This window comes from Musca domestica, unplaced genomic scaffold, assembly GCF_030504385.1.
Source record: "Musca domestica strain aabys unplaced genomic scaffold, Musca_domestica.polishedcontigs.V.1.1 20, whole genome shotgun sequence".
Classification (NCBI taxonomy): domain Eukaryota; kingdom Metazoa; phylum Arthropoda; class Insecta; order Diptera; family Muscidae; genus Musca; species Musca domestica.
In genome coordinates, this window is record NW_026712250.1 from 9,776,909 (window position 1) to 9,793,496 (window position 16,588).

The following is a 16,588-nucleotide window of genomic DNA, read 5'->3' on the forward strand; positions in this document are numbered from 1 at the left end:
TTTTTTTCTATAGAAAAAATTCACCAACGAATTTTTTTTCTATAGAAAAAATTCACCAACGAATTTTTTTTCTATAGAAAAAATTCACCAAAGAATTTTTTTCCTATAGAAAAAATCACCAACGAATTTTTTTTCTATAGAAAAATTCACCAACGAATTTTTTTTCTATAGAAAAAATTCACCAACGAATTTTTTTTCTATAGAAAAAATTCACCAACGAATTTTTTTTCTATAGAAAAAATTCACCAACGAATTTTTTTTCTATAGAAAAAATTCAGCAACGAATTTTTTTTCTATAGAAAAATTCAGCAACGAATTTTTTTTCTATAGAAAAAATTCAGCAACGAATTTTTTTTCTATAGAAAAAATTCAGCAACGAATTTTTTTTCTATAGAAAAAATTCAGCAACGAATTTTTTTTCTATAGAAAAAATTCAGCAACGAATTTTTTTTTCTATAGAAAAAATTCAGCAACGAATTTTTTTTCTATAGAAAAAATTCAGCAACGAATTTTTTTTTCTATAGAAAAAATTCAGCAACGAATTTTTTTTCTATAGAAAAAATTCAGCAACGAATTTTTTTTTCTATAGAAAAAATTCAGCAACGAATTTTTTTTTTCTATAGAAAAAATTCAGCAACGAATTTTTTTTCTATAGAAAAAATTTACCAACGAATTTTTTTTCTATAGAAAAATGTTCGTTGATGAACAATTTTCTATAGAAAAATGTTCGTTGATGAACAATTTTCTATAGAAAAATGTTCGTTGATGAACAATTTTCTATAGAAAAATGTTCGTTGATGAACAATTTTCTATAGAAAAATGTTCGTTGATGAACAATTTTCTATAGAAAAATGTTCGTTGATGAACAATTTTCTATAGAAAAATGTTCGTTGATGAACAATTTTCTATAGAAAAATGTTCGTTGATGAACAATTTTCTATAGAAAAAAGTTCGTTGATGAACAATTTTAATTTTAAAATTTTAAAAAATTCCGTTGGTGAACTTTTTTTCCATAGAAAAAATTCCGTTGGTGAACTTTTTTCTATAGAAAACGTCGTTGGTGAACTTTTTTCTATAGAAAAACGTCGTTGGTGAACTTTTTTCTATAGAAAAACGTCGTTGGTGAACTTTTTTCTATAGAAAAGCGTCTTTGGTAAACTTTTTTCTATAGAAAAACTTTGTTGGTGAATTTTTTTCTATAGAAAAAATCCGTTAGTGAACTTTTTTCTATAGAAAAAATGTTCGTTGGTGAACTTTTTTTCTATAGAAAAAATGTTCGTTGGTGAACTTTTTTTCTATAGAAAAAATGTTCGTTGGTGAACTTTTTTTCTATAGAAAAAATGTTCGTTGGTGAACTTTTTTTCTATAGAAAAAATGTTCGTTGGTGAACTTTTTTTCTATAGAAAAAATTCCGTTGGTGAATTTTTTTCCATGGGAAAAAAATCGTTGGTGAATTTTTTTCCATGGGAAAAAAATCGTTGGTGAATTTTTTTCCATAGAAAAAATGTTCGTTGGTGAACATTTTTTCTATAGAAAAAAATTCGTTGGTGAACATTTTTTCTATAGAAAAAAATTCGTTGGTGAACATTTTTTCATTCATTGGTGAATTTTTTCCATTGAAAAATTCCGTTGGTGATCAGTTTTTTTCTAATCACCAACCCCTCATAACCTCTTGTTGTGCCTATGTGAGTTTGAACTGCCTTCACCATCTCTGCGTATCCATCTCTTAGCTTTACAACAATTGTCGCAATACCATGTTTTTATTTCTTTGGATGGTAAAGACGTAACAGGTTAACGTAAAAGCAAGCCGATCCATGTTCGGTTAAACGAATGTGGGTGAAATGTTTTGGTGGTGTCACCAACACCGATGTGTGGTCACAGCCATGTCAGTGTGCCCGACATTTTAATGACAAAAAGTAATTATGAAATGTTTGTTGTCATTTACAACGTCTGGCGACGTTTGGCATGTAAGGTCTCAGAGGTTTTTGGTAGGTTACAGAAAAAAAATCAATGGGTTTCCATATTTTTTAATAATCTGACATTATTTTTATTTACATTTTTCAATGATCTGTTATTTATATCATTGCCGGTTTAAAACAAAATTCAGATTCACCTCCCAACACCTTTTTCTCTGGCTCACCATTCCATAGTGAATTTTTTATAAAAAAAAGTCTCTTATATATATGACACCCTCCATAGGCACATTGCTAATTGTGTCACCAATCTAAAAAAAATATCACTTGCTCATACCTATTTTTATCGGCCAGACGGCCAGCCAGCCGAAAGTGGTGACAAACACCAGACAATGTTGGGTAATTACATTTAATATGAACCCTTCCTCCCCGTCCCACTCATCTCAGGCAACAGCAATGTAAACGATACCTTTCGTTTTTCTTTTGTCTATGTGACAACATAATCCCATGTCATTCCATTCAACAGCTAAGCCTCTTTGTATCTTTTAACGCTACAAGTCCCCTTAAAGCTGGGGAATCTATTCTCCCGCCGTGAGGGGGAGGTTGGGTGGTCAGCACCAAAAAATGCCGATTTGATTGATTGGCTAATTAAAATTTCATTAACAATGTGTGGCGATTTTGTGTTGGACTTTTCTCAACTATAGAAGCTAATGTGACATAAATTAAAGCATACTTTTAGGCTTTATTGTAAAATGGGCAAATCAGACCACTAAGCAGAAAGATAAAACAAAAATAGTAATAATAAAACAAAATCTTAGACTAATATCGTTCTCCTCTAATGCACATGTATAGTAATCGATAAAAGTTTAGGTAAAAAATCTTATTATCGATAAGAATTTTTGTATAGAAAATCTTGTTATCGATAGGATTTTCTATGGAAAATTTTGTTATCGACAGGATTTTCTATCGAAAATCTTGTTATCGGTACGATTATCTAAAGAAAATCTTGTTATCGGAATAATTTTCCATAAAAAAATATTGTTATCGATATGAATTTCTTTAGAAAATCGTGTTATCGATCCGATTTTCTTTAAGAAGTATTTTTATCGGTACGATTTTCCGATCGATAGGATTTTCTATGGAAAATTTTGTTATCGACAGGAAAATCTTGTTATCGATAGGATTTCCTATCGAAAATCTTGTTATCGATACGATTTTCTATTGAAAATCTTGTTATCGTTACGATTTTCTATTGAAAATCTTGTTATCGGTACGATTTCCTGTAAAAAATCTTGTCATCGATAAGGATTTTTATAGAAAATTTTGTTATCGATAAGGATTTCTATAGAAAATTTTCAGAGAATCTTATTATCGACAAGATTTTTTATAAAAATATTTGTTATCGATATGATTTTCTATAGAAAATCTTGTTATCGGTACGATTTTCTATAGAAAATATTGTTATCGGTATGATATGCTATAGAAAATCTTGTTATCGGTACGATTTTCTAAGGGAAATCTTGTTATCGATACAATTTTCTATAGAAAATCTTGTTATCGATAATATTTTTTTTATAGAAAATCTAGTTACCGGTACTGGTTTTTATGGAAAATCTTGATTTCGACAAGAGTTTTTATAGAAAATCTTGTTATCGATAATAGTTTTTAAAGAAAATCTTGTTATCGGTACGATTTCCTATGGAAAATCTCGTCATCGGTAAGAATTTCAATAGAAGATCTTGTTATCGGTTCAATTTTCTATAGAAAATCTTGTTATCGGCACAATTTTCAATAGGAAAATCTTGTTATCGGTACGATTTTCTATAGAAAATCTTGTTATCGGTATGATTTTCTATAGAAAATCTTGTTATCGGTATGATTTTCTATAGAAAATCTTGTTATCGGTATGATTTTCTATAGAAAATCTTGTTATCGGTATGATTTTCTATAGAAAATCTTGTTATCGGTATGATTTTCTATAGAAAATCTTGTTATCGATAATATTTTCTATGGAAAATCTTGTTATCGATAATATTTTTTTATAGAAAATCTAGTTACCGGTACTGGTTATTATGGAAAATCTTGATTTCGACAAGAGTTTTTATAGAAAATCTTGTTATCGATAATAGTTTTTAAAGAAAATCTTGTTATCGGTACGATTTCCTATGGAAAATCTCGTCATCGGTAAGAATTTCAATAGAAGATCTTGTTATCGGTTCAATTTTCTATAGAAAATCTTGTTATCGGCACAATTTTCAATAGGAAATCTTGTTATCGGTACAATTTTCTATAGAAAATCTTGTTATCGGTACAATTTTCAATAGAAAATCTTGTTATCGGTACAATTTTCTATAGAAAATCTTGTTATCGGTACAATTTTCTATAGAAAATCTTGTTATCTGTAGAAAATCTATCTCTAGAAAATCCAACAACAAATCCATAACAACAAGATTTTCTGTAAAAAATATTATCGATAACAAGATTTCCTATAGAAAATTTTATCAATAACAATAATATCTACAAAAAAACATTATCGATAACTATATTTTCTATAAAAAATATTATCGATAACAAGATTTTCTATAGAAAATGTTACCGATAACAAAGTTTTCTATCAAAAATGTTAGCGATAACAGAATTTTCTATAGAAAATCTTGTTATCGATAATATTTTCTATAGAAAATTTTGTTATAGCTAACATTTTTGATAGAAAACTTTGTTATCGGTAACATTTTCTGTAGAAAATCTTGTTATCGATAATATTTTCTAGAGAAAATATTGTTATCGATAATATTTTTTTGTAGATAATATTGTTATCGATAATATTTTTTATAGGAAATCTGGTTATCGATAATATTTTTTTAAGAAAATCTTGTTATCGTTAATATTTTTTATGGAAAATCTTGTTATCGATTAGAATTCTTATAGAAAATCTTGTTATCGGTACGATTTTCTATAGAAAATGCCGTTATCGGTACGATTTTCTATAGAAAATGCCGTTATCGGTACTATTTTCTATAGAAAATCTTGTTATCGGTAATATTTTATAAGGAAAATTTTGTTATCGATATGATTTCCTATAGAAAACCTTGTTATCGGTATGATTTTCTATAGAAAATAGGGTTATCGGTACGATTGTCAATAGAAAATCTTGTTATCGATACGATTTTCTATAGAAAATGTGTACGATTTTCGAAAGAATATCTTGTTATCGTTACCATTTTTTATTTAAAATCTTTTTTTATTTAAAATCGTACCGATACGACTTTCTTCAAATATTCTTGTTATCGATCATTATCCTGTATCGATTTTCCATACAAAATATTGTTATCGTTATTAACTCATCCAAGATTTAAGATTCCCTCTGATCTATGAAGAGTACTTACGTCATCTGTAATGATTTCTCTGTATTTCTCTCCCCAGCTCTGTTTTTACCTATTTGTCTCTTCCTCTCTCTTTTCCCATCAAATTAGAGCAAGCTCTATTTTTTCTCTCCCTATTTCTCTTTAATTTGCTAATACTCTCTTGCAATTTTTTGTCTTCTCTCTGAGAGTTTCCCTTTTCCCCTTCTCCCAAATAAAACACTGATAAACATTTTTACACTTATATTTATTTTCGATTCATAACTGAAACTTAACAAATCGTACATTTCTAAACAAAATAGTTTTGATTTAGAGAAATAAACATAAAATTGTTTTGAATTCGAAAAAATAATTTTTAAAAAATATGTATATTTACAAGCATGGGGATATAAATAAATAAGGCAATAGATGTAAGAAAATTTATTGGTTTTTGTTTTGTACAATAGAATAAGAGTTGATACAGTGACAGACAAAAGTGAGGGACCAGAAAAAATCAGATGTCAAAATTTGTTATTTGTTGAATTTTTTTCTATTTTTTTTTACTTTTATTCTTGGAATTAAAAAAAAAATATATATGGTTTACACTTTTGACCTTCACTGTGAATATTTTTTTTTTTTTTTTTTTGAAAATCTTCCTTGGCAAACGTTAGCATAAAAATTGTATTTGATTCTGACGTTTAAATTAAATATAGATTTTTTTTGTTGCTCACTTTTGCCCCTCACTGTAAATTTTTTTGTTTTGAAATTTCTCATTGGGAACGGATACAAATACGTACACACATTATTTGACTAGTAGTTAAGTTTATAAATTACAACAAAAAATAAAAAATAAAAACAACAATTTAAACAAAAAAAAAACATAGGATCGTAACCCTTGTGCGAGCAATTTAGGACCCCTGACGTCTTAACCCCGCTGCTGGCTTCACCCCCCAATCTTCTTTGATCATATCCGAGGCTTTTTCACCAATCATTATGACAGGAGCATTTGGGTTGCCATTCACAATGGTGGGCATAATGCTGGCATCCACCACCCTCAGACCCGAAACCCCATAGACACGCAGACGAGGATCCACCACAGCTGTGACATCCCAACTGGGACCCATTTTACACGTCCCCGTCGGGTGATAAATTGTAAAGGTGAATTGTTTGATGCAACACGCCCAGTACTCATCGCTGGCAAATTCCAGATGTTTACAGCCCGGCAAGGGTATACGATGCAGGCGGGAGCCAAATCTCTTAAAAGCCTGGGTATCGGAAACATTCACCGCCAACTTTATACCCTCCACCAGCACATCAATGTCCTGTTGATGGGCAAAATAGTTGGGTATGATTTTCGGTTGCTGGTGGGGATTGCGGGAATTCAAGCGCACCCAACCGGTACTCTTCGGCCGCAGCAGTAGCGGCAATATGGACCAGGTTTCTGAGTTCTGTATGGGCTTGTAGACCGTGTTGTAGAAGCCATCGCGTAGATTTAGAATTTTGCGAATTTGATCTCCACCATCGGAATTAATGGAACTGGGACAGAAATGGAATTGTATGTCCGGCCAGTCTACATTCGGGTCCTGGAATTTGCTGTTGAGAAAGGCCACACCCTCCACTCCGGTATAGGTCATGGGACCACGTTCCCTTAGGATATATTCCATGCTGACGGGCATGGTTTGGAAACGATTACGGGTCACCGTGAGAGGAGCATCCACCACAAAGGTAAGGCCACCCAGGCCCACATGATCCTGGAGATTATTTCCCACCGGCAAATCGGATACCACTGGTATACCCAATTCCTGCAAATGCTCCGCCGGCCCTATGCCCGACAACATCAGCAGCTGGGGACTGTTTATGGCACCGGCACTGGAAATCACTTCACGTCTCACGAACACCACATTTTTGTGGCCATTTTTCACGAATTCCACTCCCGTGGCTCTCTTGTTTTCATCCAAAATAATCCTCGTGGCCTGGGCATGCAGTAGAACATCCAAATTCTTACGCAACCTCACGGGTCGTATAAAAGCCTTGCCAGTACTGCAGCGGGACCCTCGGCGCATTGTGGACTGGGTGAGCATGAAACCGGTCTGCTTCTCGCCATTAATGTCCCGATTTTCATAACCCATTTCCATGCCGGCCTGCAGAAAAGCAATGGAGAGCGGCGTACGCCATGGTGACTCCTGGACGGTGAGATAGCCTCCGGTCTCATGATAGGGGGTCTTGGCCAAATAAGGATTGCGTACATCCTCGGATTTTAGGAAATAACGCAGGACATCCTCATAGCCCCAGCCGTTGTTGCCCAGCGACTCCCAGTGGTTATAGTCGTTTTTGGACCCTCTCACATAGACCATGGCATTGAGGACACTTGAGCCACCGAGAACCTTGCCGCGCGGCCAAAAGCAGCGATCTCCCTTCATGGCCTGACAGTATTGGCGGGTGGCCGAGGGGGTGGTTTGATATTTCCAATCCATTTCGGTGAGTTGTAGGAACCCGGCCAGGGTTGGGACATCGGATATTTCATTTTCATCACCACCTGCCTCCAGTAGCAGCACTGTCCAGTTTTTCACCTCCGACAGGCGATTGGCCACCACTGCCCCCGCCGAGCCGCCTCCTATCACCACAAAATCATATTGGCCACGAATCTGGAAAAAATCGGAATTAAAAAAAAACATTTTTCGAAAAATCTCCAAACCACCCACTCACCACACTCGGCTCCTGCACCTTATTCTCCGGATCCACCGTCTGATAACGATAATAATTCATGCCGATGGCCAGCAGCGGTATCATGCCCAGCAAAGATGTTATTGTACCAAATGCCATGTTTCAGTAATTGTCAGATCCAAGGATCCTCCTTGCGTCCACTTTTCGCCTTGCCAAAACCGTTACTCACCGCCGGTGCACTGGTGGACAATGCCACTTCCGATAAAATTTTGGGCGTATAATTCCGTATGCCACCCGGTTTGGCTATCTTATATTGGGCACTGGCCCTCTGATCCTCTTCCAAAATGTCCAGATACGATTTGATGTACAAATGATGATCCAAGTATTCCTTTTGTTTTTGTATCGATTTATTCGATTTACTCGATATGGCCGATACAGCCCCACCACTGGTCACCGAGGCGGCTGAAGAGAATCTACTTGGCGGCGTGGTGCACTGGCACGACGAATAATAAATGCCACTATCGGTGCTCTGGGAATTTTTGCGTTGATGCCTTCCCTTGATGTCGCGATACAAATCGTCAGCCACCGCAAAGTTTGCCCTCTGATACTCCGAACTTGCAGTCGTAGTGGTCGAATGACTATCGAGCGATTTGCGGGAACCCAATGGCTTGGGTATTTTCGTCTTCTCGTAACTCTGCTTGGCCAAACTGTAACGTTGACACTGGCGATAATATTCGTCGTCCGTCGACGAAGAATTCGAAATGCTTGACGAGGTGTAGACCAACTCCTTGTGTTTCGGCGAATAGATGAGATGCGGAGGGGAAGGGGTGGTGGAAATGGAATTTATGTTGCTCTTGTTGTGGTTACAGGAATAGGGATTGTTGAAGGATTGTTGATAGCTGCTGCTCGGCTTGTCCGAATGATGCTGCTGCTGCTGGTGGTGCTGTTGATGTTGGCTGTTCGGGTGCTGTGTTGTGTTGGTGTGGGGAAAAGATTGTTGCTGTTGCCGTCTACTTGTGTAACATTTATTCTGTTGTGATATCTCTTGTCCCATATTTTAAACGAAGTGAAATATAGGAAGCTGGAAGGAGAGGGATAGAACCAAAAACACTAAATATTAGAAAAAAATACAACAAAAAAAAAAAAATAATAATAAAAAAATATTTCGATAACTGAATAGCGAAACGTAAAAAAATATATTCTAGAATTTTTTCCATTTCGATAACAACTTATTTTGTTATCGATAACATAATTAACAATAAAAAAATTTATTATTTTCTATAAAAAATCCTGTTATCGACAATATTTTCTATAAAAATCCAGCTATCGACAAAATTTTCTATAGAAAACCTTGTTATCGATATTATTTTCAATTGAAATCTTGTTATCCGTACGATTTTCTAAAGAAAATCTTGTTATCGGTACGATTTTCTAGAGAAAATCTTGTTATCGGTACGATTTTCTGTAGAAAATCTTGTTATCGGTACGATTTTCTATAGAAAATATTGTTATCGATAATATTTTCCACGAAAATTTTGTTATCGATAATATTTTCTATGAAAAAAATTTTTATCGATAATATTTTCTATGGAAAATGTTGTTATCGGTGCGATTTTCTATAGAAAATCTTATTATCGGTATGATTTTCAACATAAAATTGTTGTTATCGGTATGATTTTCTACAGAAAATTTTTATTATCGATAGGATTTTATATAGAAAATCCTGTTATCGGTTCAATTTTCCGCTGAAAATCTTGCTATCGGTAAGATTTTCTTTAGAAAACCTTGTTATCGAAAATATTTTCTATGGAAAATTTTGTAATCGATAATATTTTCCATGGAAAATTTTGTTACCGGTATTTTTTTCTATAGATAATCTTGTTATCGGAACGATTTTCTATGGAAAATCTTGTTATCGGTACGATTTTCTATAGAAAATCTTGCTATCGATAATATTTTCTATGAAAAATGTTGCTATCGATAATATTTTCCATGGAAAATTTTGTTATCGATAATATTTTATATTTAAAATTTTGCTATAGATAATATTTTCTATGAAAAATTTCGTTATCGATACCATTTTCTATAAAAAATCTTGTTATCGATAATATTTTCTATGGAAAATTCTCTTATCGGTACAATTTTCAATAGAAAATATTGTTATCGGTACTATTTTTTATAGAAAATCTTGTTATCGGTACGACTTTCTATGGTAAATTTGGTTATCAATAATATTTTCTATGAAATATTTGTTATCGATAATAATTTCTATTTAAAATTTGGCTATCGGTGCGATTTTCTATGGAAAATTTAGTTATCGGTACGATTTTCTATAGAAAATCTTGTTATCGGTACGATTTTCTATAGAAAATCTTGTTATCGGTAAGATTTTCTATTGAAAATCCTGTTATCGGTACGATTTTCTATGGAAAATCTTGTTATCGTTACGATTTTCAATAGAAAATTTTGTTATCGATAATATTTTCCATGGATAATTTTGTTATCGATAATATTTTCTATGGAAAAGTTTGTTATCGATAAATTTTGTTATCGGTACGATTTTCCATACAAAAATCTTGCTATCGGTACGATTTTCTATAGAAAATCTTGTTATCGTTACGATTTTCTATAGAAAATATTGTTATCGATACGATTTTCTATGGAAAATTTTTTTTATCGATAATATTTTCTATGGAAAATTTTGTTATCGATAATATTTTCTATGGAAAATTTTGTTATCGGTACGATTTTTCTATACAAAATCTTGTTATCGATAATTTTTTCTATGAAAATTTGGCTATCGATAATATTTACTATGGAAAATTTTGTTATCGGTACGATTTTCTATGGAAAATTTTGTTATCGATAATATTTTTTATAGAAAATCTTGTTATCGATAATATTTTCTATAGAAAATCTTGTTATCGATATTTTTTTCTGTAGAAAATTTTGCTTTCTATATTTTTTTATAGAAATTTTTTTTATCGTTACGATTTTCTATAGAAAATCTTGTTTTCGATAATATTTTCTATGGAAAGTTTTCTTATCTATAATTTTTTCTGAAGAAAATTTTGTTATCGGTATTTTTTTCTATAGATAATCTTGTTATAGTTACGATTTTCTATTGAAATCTAGTTATCGGTATGATTATCTATAGAAAATATTGTTATCGATAATATTATTTGTAGAAAATATTGTTATCGATAATATTTTGTGTAGAGAATTTTGTTATCGATAATATTTTCTATGGAAAATTTTGTTATCGATAATATTTTCTATGAAAAATGTTGTTATCGATAATATTTTTTATGGAAAATTTTGTTATCGATAATATTTTCTATGGAAAATTTTGTTATCGGAACGATTTTCTATAGAAAATCTTGTTATCGATAATTTTTTCTGTAAAAAATCTTGTTATCGGTACGATTTTCTATGAAGAATCTTGTTATCGGCTCGATTTCCTAGAGAAAATCTTGTTATCGATAATTTTTTCTATAGAAAATCTTATTATCGGTTCGATTTCCTAGAGAAAATCTTGTTATCGATCATTTTTTCTATAGAAAATCTTATTATCGTTACGATTTTCTATAGAAAATCTTGTTATCGATAATATTTTGTATGGAAAACTTGTTATCGATAACATTTTTTATAGAAAATTTTGTTATCGATAACATTTTCTATGGAAAATCTTGTTATCGTTACAATTTTCTATAGAAAATTTTGTTATCGCTACGATTTTCTTAAAAAAAATTTGTCATCGAAATAAATTTCTTAAGAAAACCTTGTTATCGATGTGTCTTTTTGTAATATTTTCCATTTTTTCATGGAAATAAAGACTCTGTCATTATGATTTGTTTATTTCTCATATCTTAAATAAATTATTATTATTTAATATAGCAATAATTTATTTTGTACAATTACACCTGTACAATTGTTGATGTCGGTGCTGTTGATAAGGCCGTGCCAACAAAACAAACCTCCCAACTTGAATTTATTGCCCATCATCATCATCATCCTCATCATGAATCACTACAACACGGAAGATGTGGATGTCTGGAGAAGAAGACAAAAAAAAAGAAAAGCCCGCAGACTATTCGCAAACAAGTTCCAGGCCAGAGATTGTGAGACTTGAAGACAATGCGGTAATTGCGTGTAACAAAAAAAAAAAAAACAAAAAAAAAACATTATCCACAAAAAAGAGACAGACAACTACAACCTATTTTGCACAAAATGAATGCAAAAAGCAAAAAAAAAAAAAAAAAAAAACGAAAAAAATACTTTAAATTTATCTCTTGAAATGTTGAAAAAGAAACAAAGAAATAAAAAAAACGCAAATAACTGCTTTGCAAAAAAAAAAAAAATACGAAGAAAATAAATGGTTAATTTTGCAACTTATTTAGCTGGAAAAAAAATTAAAACTATAAAAACTCAGCAGCAATGCCATAAAAATGATGATGACGTATGGTGATATGGAAATTTGTTGAGCGTTAGTTAGATTCGGAGATTAAGCAAAAGGAGGCCCAACCATTTGAATTAATCCACATATGAGCGACTCTACCTCGGGCAATTTTGTGTGGGAACCTTTACTCGAAATTAAAAAAAATAATAATTATTTAAAAAATATTGCCTGCCAGATTTGTTAATAATACGCAAACATGTGTTCGAGCAGATGCCATAAGAAATTAATTGTTCACAAAAAAAAAAAAAAAAAATACCAGGGACATTGGTAATGGAAAGAAAAATATACCCTCAGCTATAAATGGGGAAGAGGGTTTAGCCATGAATTATTGGTAAATTTATACAAGCGGAAAAATAATTTTAAAAATTATTATTTTTAAGGCAAGGTCACACTTCCATTTAAAATAAAAAAATAAAAAATATCCATTCCAAAAAAAAAAAAAAAAATAAATAAAAAAATTGAAAAAAAAAATCAAAAATATTCCTCAAGGAAATCACTTCACGTTGGCTAAAAACAATTTCCTCATTTCTGGAAAAGACCAGAAATTTGACAAATACAACGATAATGCATTAGCAGCACGTGCAGCTCAATAACTTGCCATAAAAGAAAAAAAAATATTCCAAAAAATAAAAAAAATATCAATAAAAATAAACTTGGTAATATTTAAAGCAAAACAAAACAAAAGACTTAAGCAACAAACCTGTTTTTTTTCAAAGAGCCCCATAAAAGCAACAACTGTAAATACCAAAAACAAATAATTTTTTGGGATATGTTACTATGGTCCAATGTAATGCTTGTTGATGTCAAAGAAAAAAAATCGGAAGTCAAGTGGAAAACACAGTTACGACTTGGAAGGAGGAGGTTAAGGCATGGAAAGAAAAAAATTGATTTTTTTTGGCAAAGTAGCGGCACATAATAACTTTCGACGTTATTTTTATATTTCCAATTTTTTGAATACTTTTGAAAAAAGGCAAAGAGAGTAGAAGGAGAAATATTGAAAAAAAAACTCATTTCTGAAAAAAAAAAACAACCCAATCAAATTTTATGCCTATTTTTTTCTTTTATTCCCCATATTTTTTTTAACAAATTATTTTTAACCACCTCTAACTGCCTTGTTTAGAGTTTGTCAACAACATTAGCCAGCCGCTTGACAAATCAAGTTCATTGTCGCTGCCGCCACATGGCTGTAATTCCTTTACATGGCAATTTACTGGGAGGCCCAGGTTTGTGATGTAAACAATTTAAGTTTTTTTTCTTTGTGATTTTTTTTCAAAGACGGAAACATGTTTTTTGAGCTTTGCTCAAAATCCAGTTATGCGCAAATGACATTGGTAGTATGGTTGAGATGCAAAAACAAAAAAAAAAAAAAAAAAAAAAAAAAAAAAAAAAAAACAATAAATAAAAATAAAATAAAAATGGACGCCATTGCGTAGGAAGTAGTTTAAAATGAAGACAAGGCATGAAGGCAAAAGATATTGAAGAGATTTTCTAATATTGATAAGAAAATTTTTCAATAAAAATCAATATCGAAAAGAAAAAAAAAACCGATAACAAAAAGATAATGAGATTTGTTTACCGAAACCATATGGATAGCATGATTTTCCATGAAAAATCGCACCGACAACAAGGAACTCTTAAGAAAGTCTCACCGATAACAAAATTTTCTCTATTAATTCTTGTCGATAACAATATTTTCTATAGAAAATATTATCGATAACGATATTTTTTATAAAAAATATTATCGATAACAATATTTTCTATAAAAAATATTATCGATAAAGAGATTTTCTATCGAAAATATTATCGATAACAAGATTTTTTATAGAAAATGTTATCGATAACAAGATTTTCTATAGAAAATGTTATTGATAACAAGATTTTCTATAAAAAATCATCGATAACAACATTTTTAGAGGAAAAAAATTATCGATAACAAGATTTTTTATAGATAATATTATCGATAACAAGTTTTTCTTTTGAAAATATTATCGATAACAAGATTTTCCTGTCGATAACAGGATTTTCTGTATAGAAATTCGTATCGATAACAAAATTTTCTGTAGAAAATCATACCGATAACAATATTTGCTACAGATTACAAAGGTTTTTCTATAGAAAATCGTACCGATAACAAAGTTTTTTATACAAATTTTTTTTCGATAACAAGATTTTCTGTAGAAAATATCATCGATAACAATATTTTTTATAAAAAATGTTATCGATAACAAGATTTTCTATAGAAAATCGTGTCGATAACAAGATTTTCTATAGAAAATATTGTCGATAACACGATTTTCTATAGAAAATATTGTCGATAACAAGATTTTCTATAGAAAATATTGTCGATAACAAGATTTTCTATAGAAAATATTGTCGATAACAAGATTTTCTATAGAAAATATTGTCGATAACAAGGTTTTCTATAGAAAATATTGTCGATTACAATATTTTCTATAGAAAATCCTACCGATAACAAGATTTTCTGTAGAAATTATTGTCGATAACAAGATTTTCTATAGAAAATATTTTCGATAACAAGATTTTCTATTTTGTATAGAAAATGTTACCGATAACAAGATTTTCTATGGATAAGAAGATTTTTTTATCGAAAGTGTTATCGATAACAAGATTTTCTATCGAAAATGTTATCGATAACAAGATTTTCTATTGAAAATGTTATCGATAACAAGATTTTTATACAAAATCGTATCGATAATAAGATTTTCTATGAAAAATTTTATCGATAACAATCTTTCTTATAGAAAATATTTCCGATATCAAGATTTTCTATGGGAAATATTCTCGATAACAAGATTTTCTATAGAAAACAATATTTTCTATAAAAAATATTATCGATAACAAGATTTTCTATTGAAAATATTATCGATAACAAGATTTTCTATAGAAAATCGTACCGATAACAAGATTTTCTATAGAAAATCGTACCGATAACAAGATTTTCTATAGAAAATCGTACAATTACTGTTTTTTTTTATAGAAAATACCATCGATAACAATATTTTCTATAAAAAATATTATCGATAACAAGATTTTCTATAGAAAAGTGTACCGATAACAAGATCTTCTATAGAAAATCATACCGATAACAAGATTCTTTATAGAAAATATTTTCGATAACAAGTCTTTCGACAAAAAATATTATCGATAACAATATTTTCTATAGAAAATCGTACCGATAACTATATTTTCTATAAAAAGTCGTACCGATAACAAGATTTTCTATAGATAATCGTACCGATAACTAGTTTTTCTATAGAAAATATTATCGATAACAAGATTTTCTATAGAAAATATTATCGATAACAAGATTTTCATTTTTCATTTTCTATAAAAAATATTATCGATAACAATATTTTCTGTAAAAAATATTATCGATAACAAAATTTTCTACAAAAAATATTATCGATAGCAATATTTTCTATAAAAAATATTATCGATAACAAGATTTTCTATGTAAGATCGTACAATTAACAAGATTTTCTATAGAAAGCATTTTCGATAACTAGATTTTTTATAGACAATCGTACCGATAATAGGATTTTCTATAGAAAATCAAACCGATTACAAGCTTTTATATAAGAAATCCTACCGATAACAATATTTTCTATTAAAAATATTCTCTATAATATGATTTGCTATAGAAAATATTCTCGATAACAAGATTTTCTATAAAAAATATTCTCGATAACAAGATTTTCTATAGAAAATATTCTCGATAACAAGATTTTCTATAGAAAATATTCTCGATAACAAGATTTTCTATAGAAAATATTCTCGATAACAAGATTTTCTATAGAAAATATTATCGATAACAAGATTTTCTATAGAAAATATTATCGATAACAAGATTTTCTATAGAAAATATTATTGATAATATGATTTTCTATAGAAAATATTCTCGATAACAATATTTTCTACAAAAAATATTATCGATAACAATATTTCCAATAAAAAATATTTTCGATAACAAGATTTTCTATAAAAAATATTATCGTTAAAAATTTTTTCTATGAAAAATATTATCGATAACAAGATTTTCTATAGAAAATTTTACCGATAACAAGATTTTCTATAGAAAAGTGTACCGATAACAAGATTTTCTATAGAAAAATGTACCGATAACAAGATTTTCTATAGAAAATCGTACCAATTACTGTTTTTTTTTTATAGAAAATACTATCGATAACAAG

General features: G+C 30.1%; 3 protein-coding genes across 5 annotated transcripts in view; 1 reads left to right on the forward strand and 2 right to left on the reverse strand.

Annotated features, from left to right (window-relative positions):
• Positions 1 to 16,588, forward strand: part of LOC105261991 (flotillin-2) — a 525,605-nt gene that overhangs the window by 203,267 nt on the left and 305,750 nt on the right. The window lies entirely within an intron of this gene.
• Positions 6,148 to 8,101, reverse strand: LOC101896955 (glucose dehydrogenase [FAD, quinone]). Its single transcript, XM_005189860.4, has 2 exons — positions 7,961 to 8,101; positions 6,148 to 7,899 (listed from the first exon to the last, which is right to left on the reverse strand). Exons 1-2 carry the CDS (start codon positions 8,075 to 8,077, stop codon positions 6,163 to 6,165), a joined length of 1,854 nt encoding a protein of 617 aa, XP_005189917.2. The 5' UTR covers positions 8,078 to 8,101; the 3' UTR covers positions 6,148 to 6,162.
• Positions 8,091 to 9,005, reverse strand: LOC131802324 (uncharacterized). Its single transcript, XM_059122418.1, has one exon. The coding sequence runs from the start codon at positions 8,970 to 8,972 to the stop codon at positions 8,091 to 8,093; it is 882 nt and encodes a 293-aa protein (XP_058978401.1). The 5' UTR covers positions 8,973 to 9,005.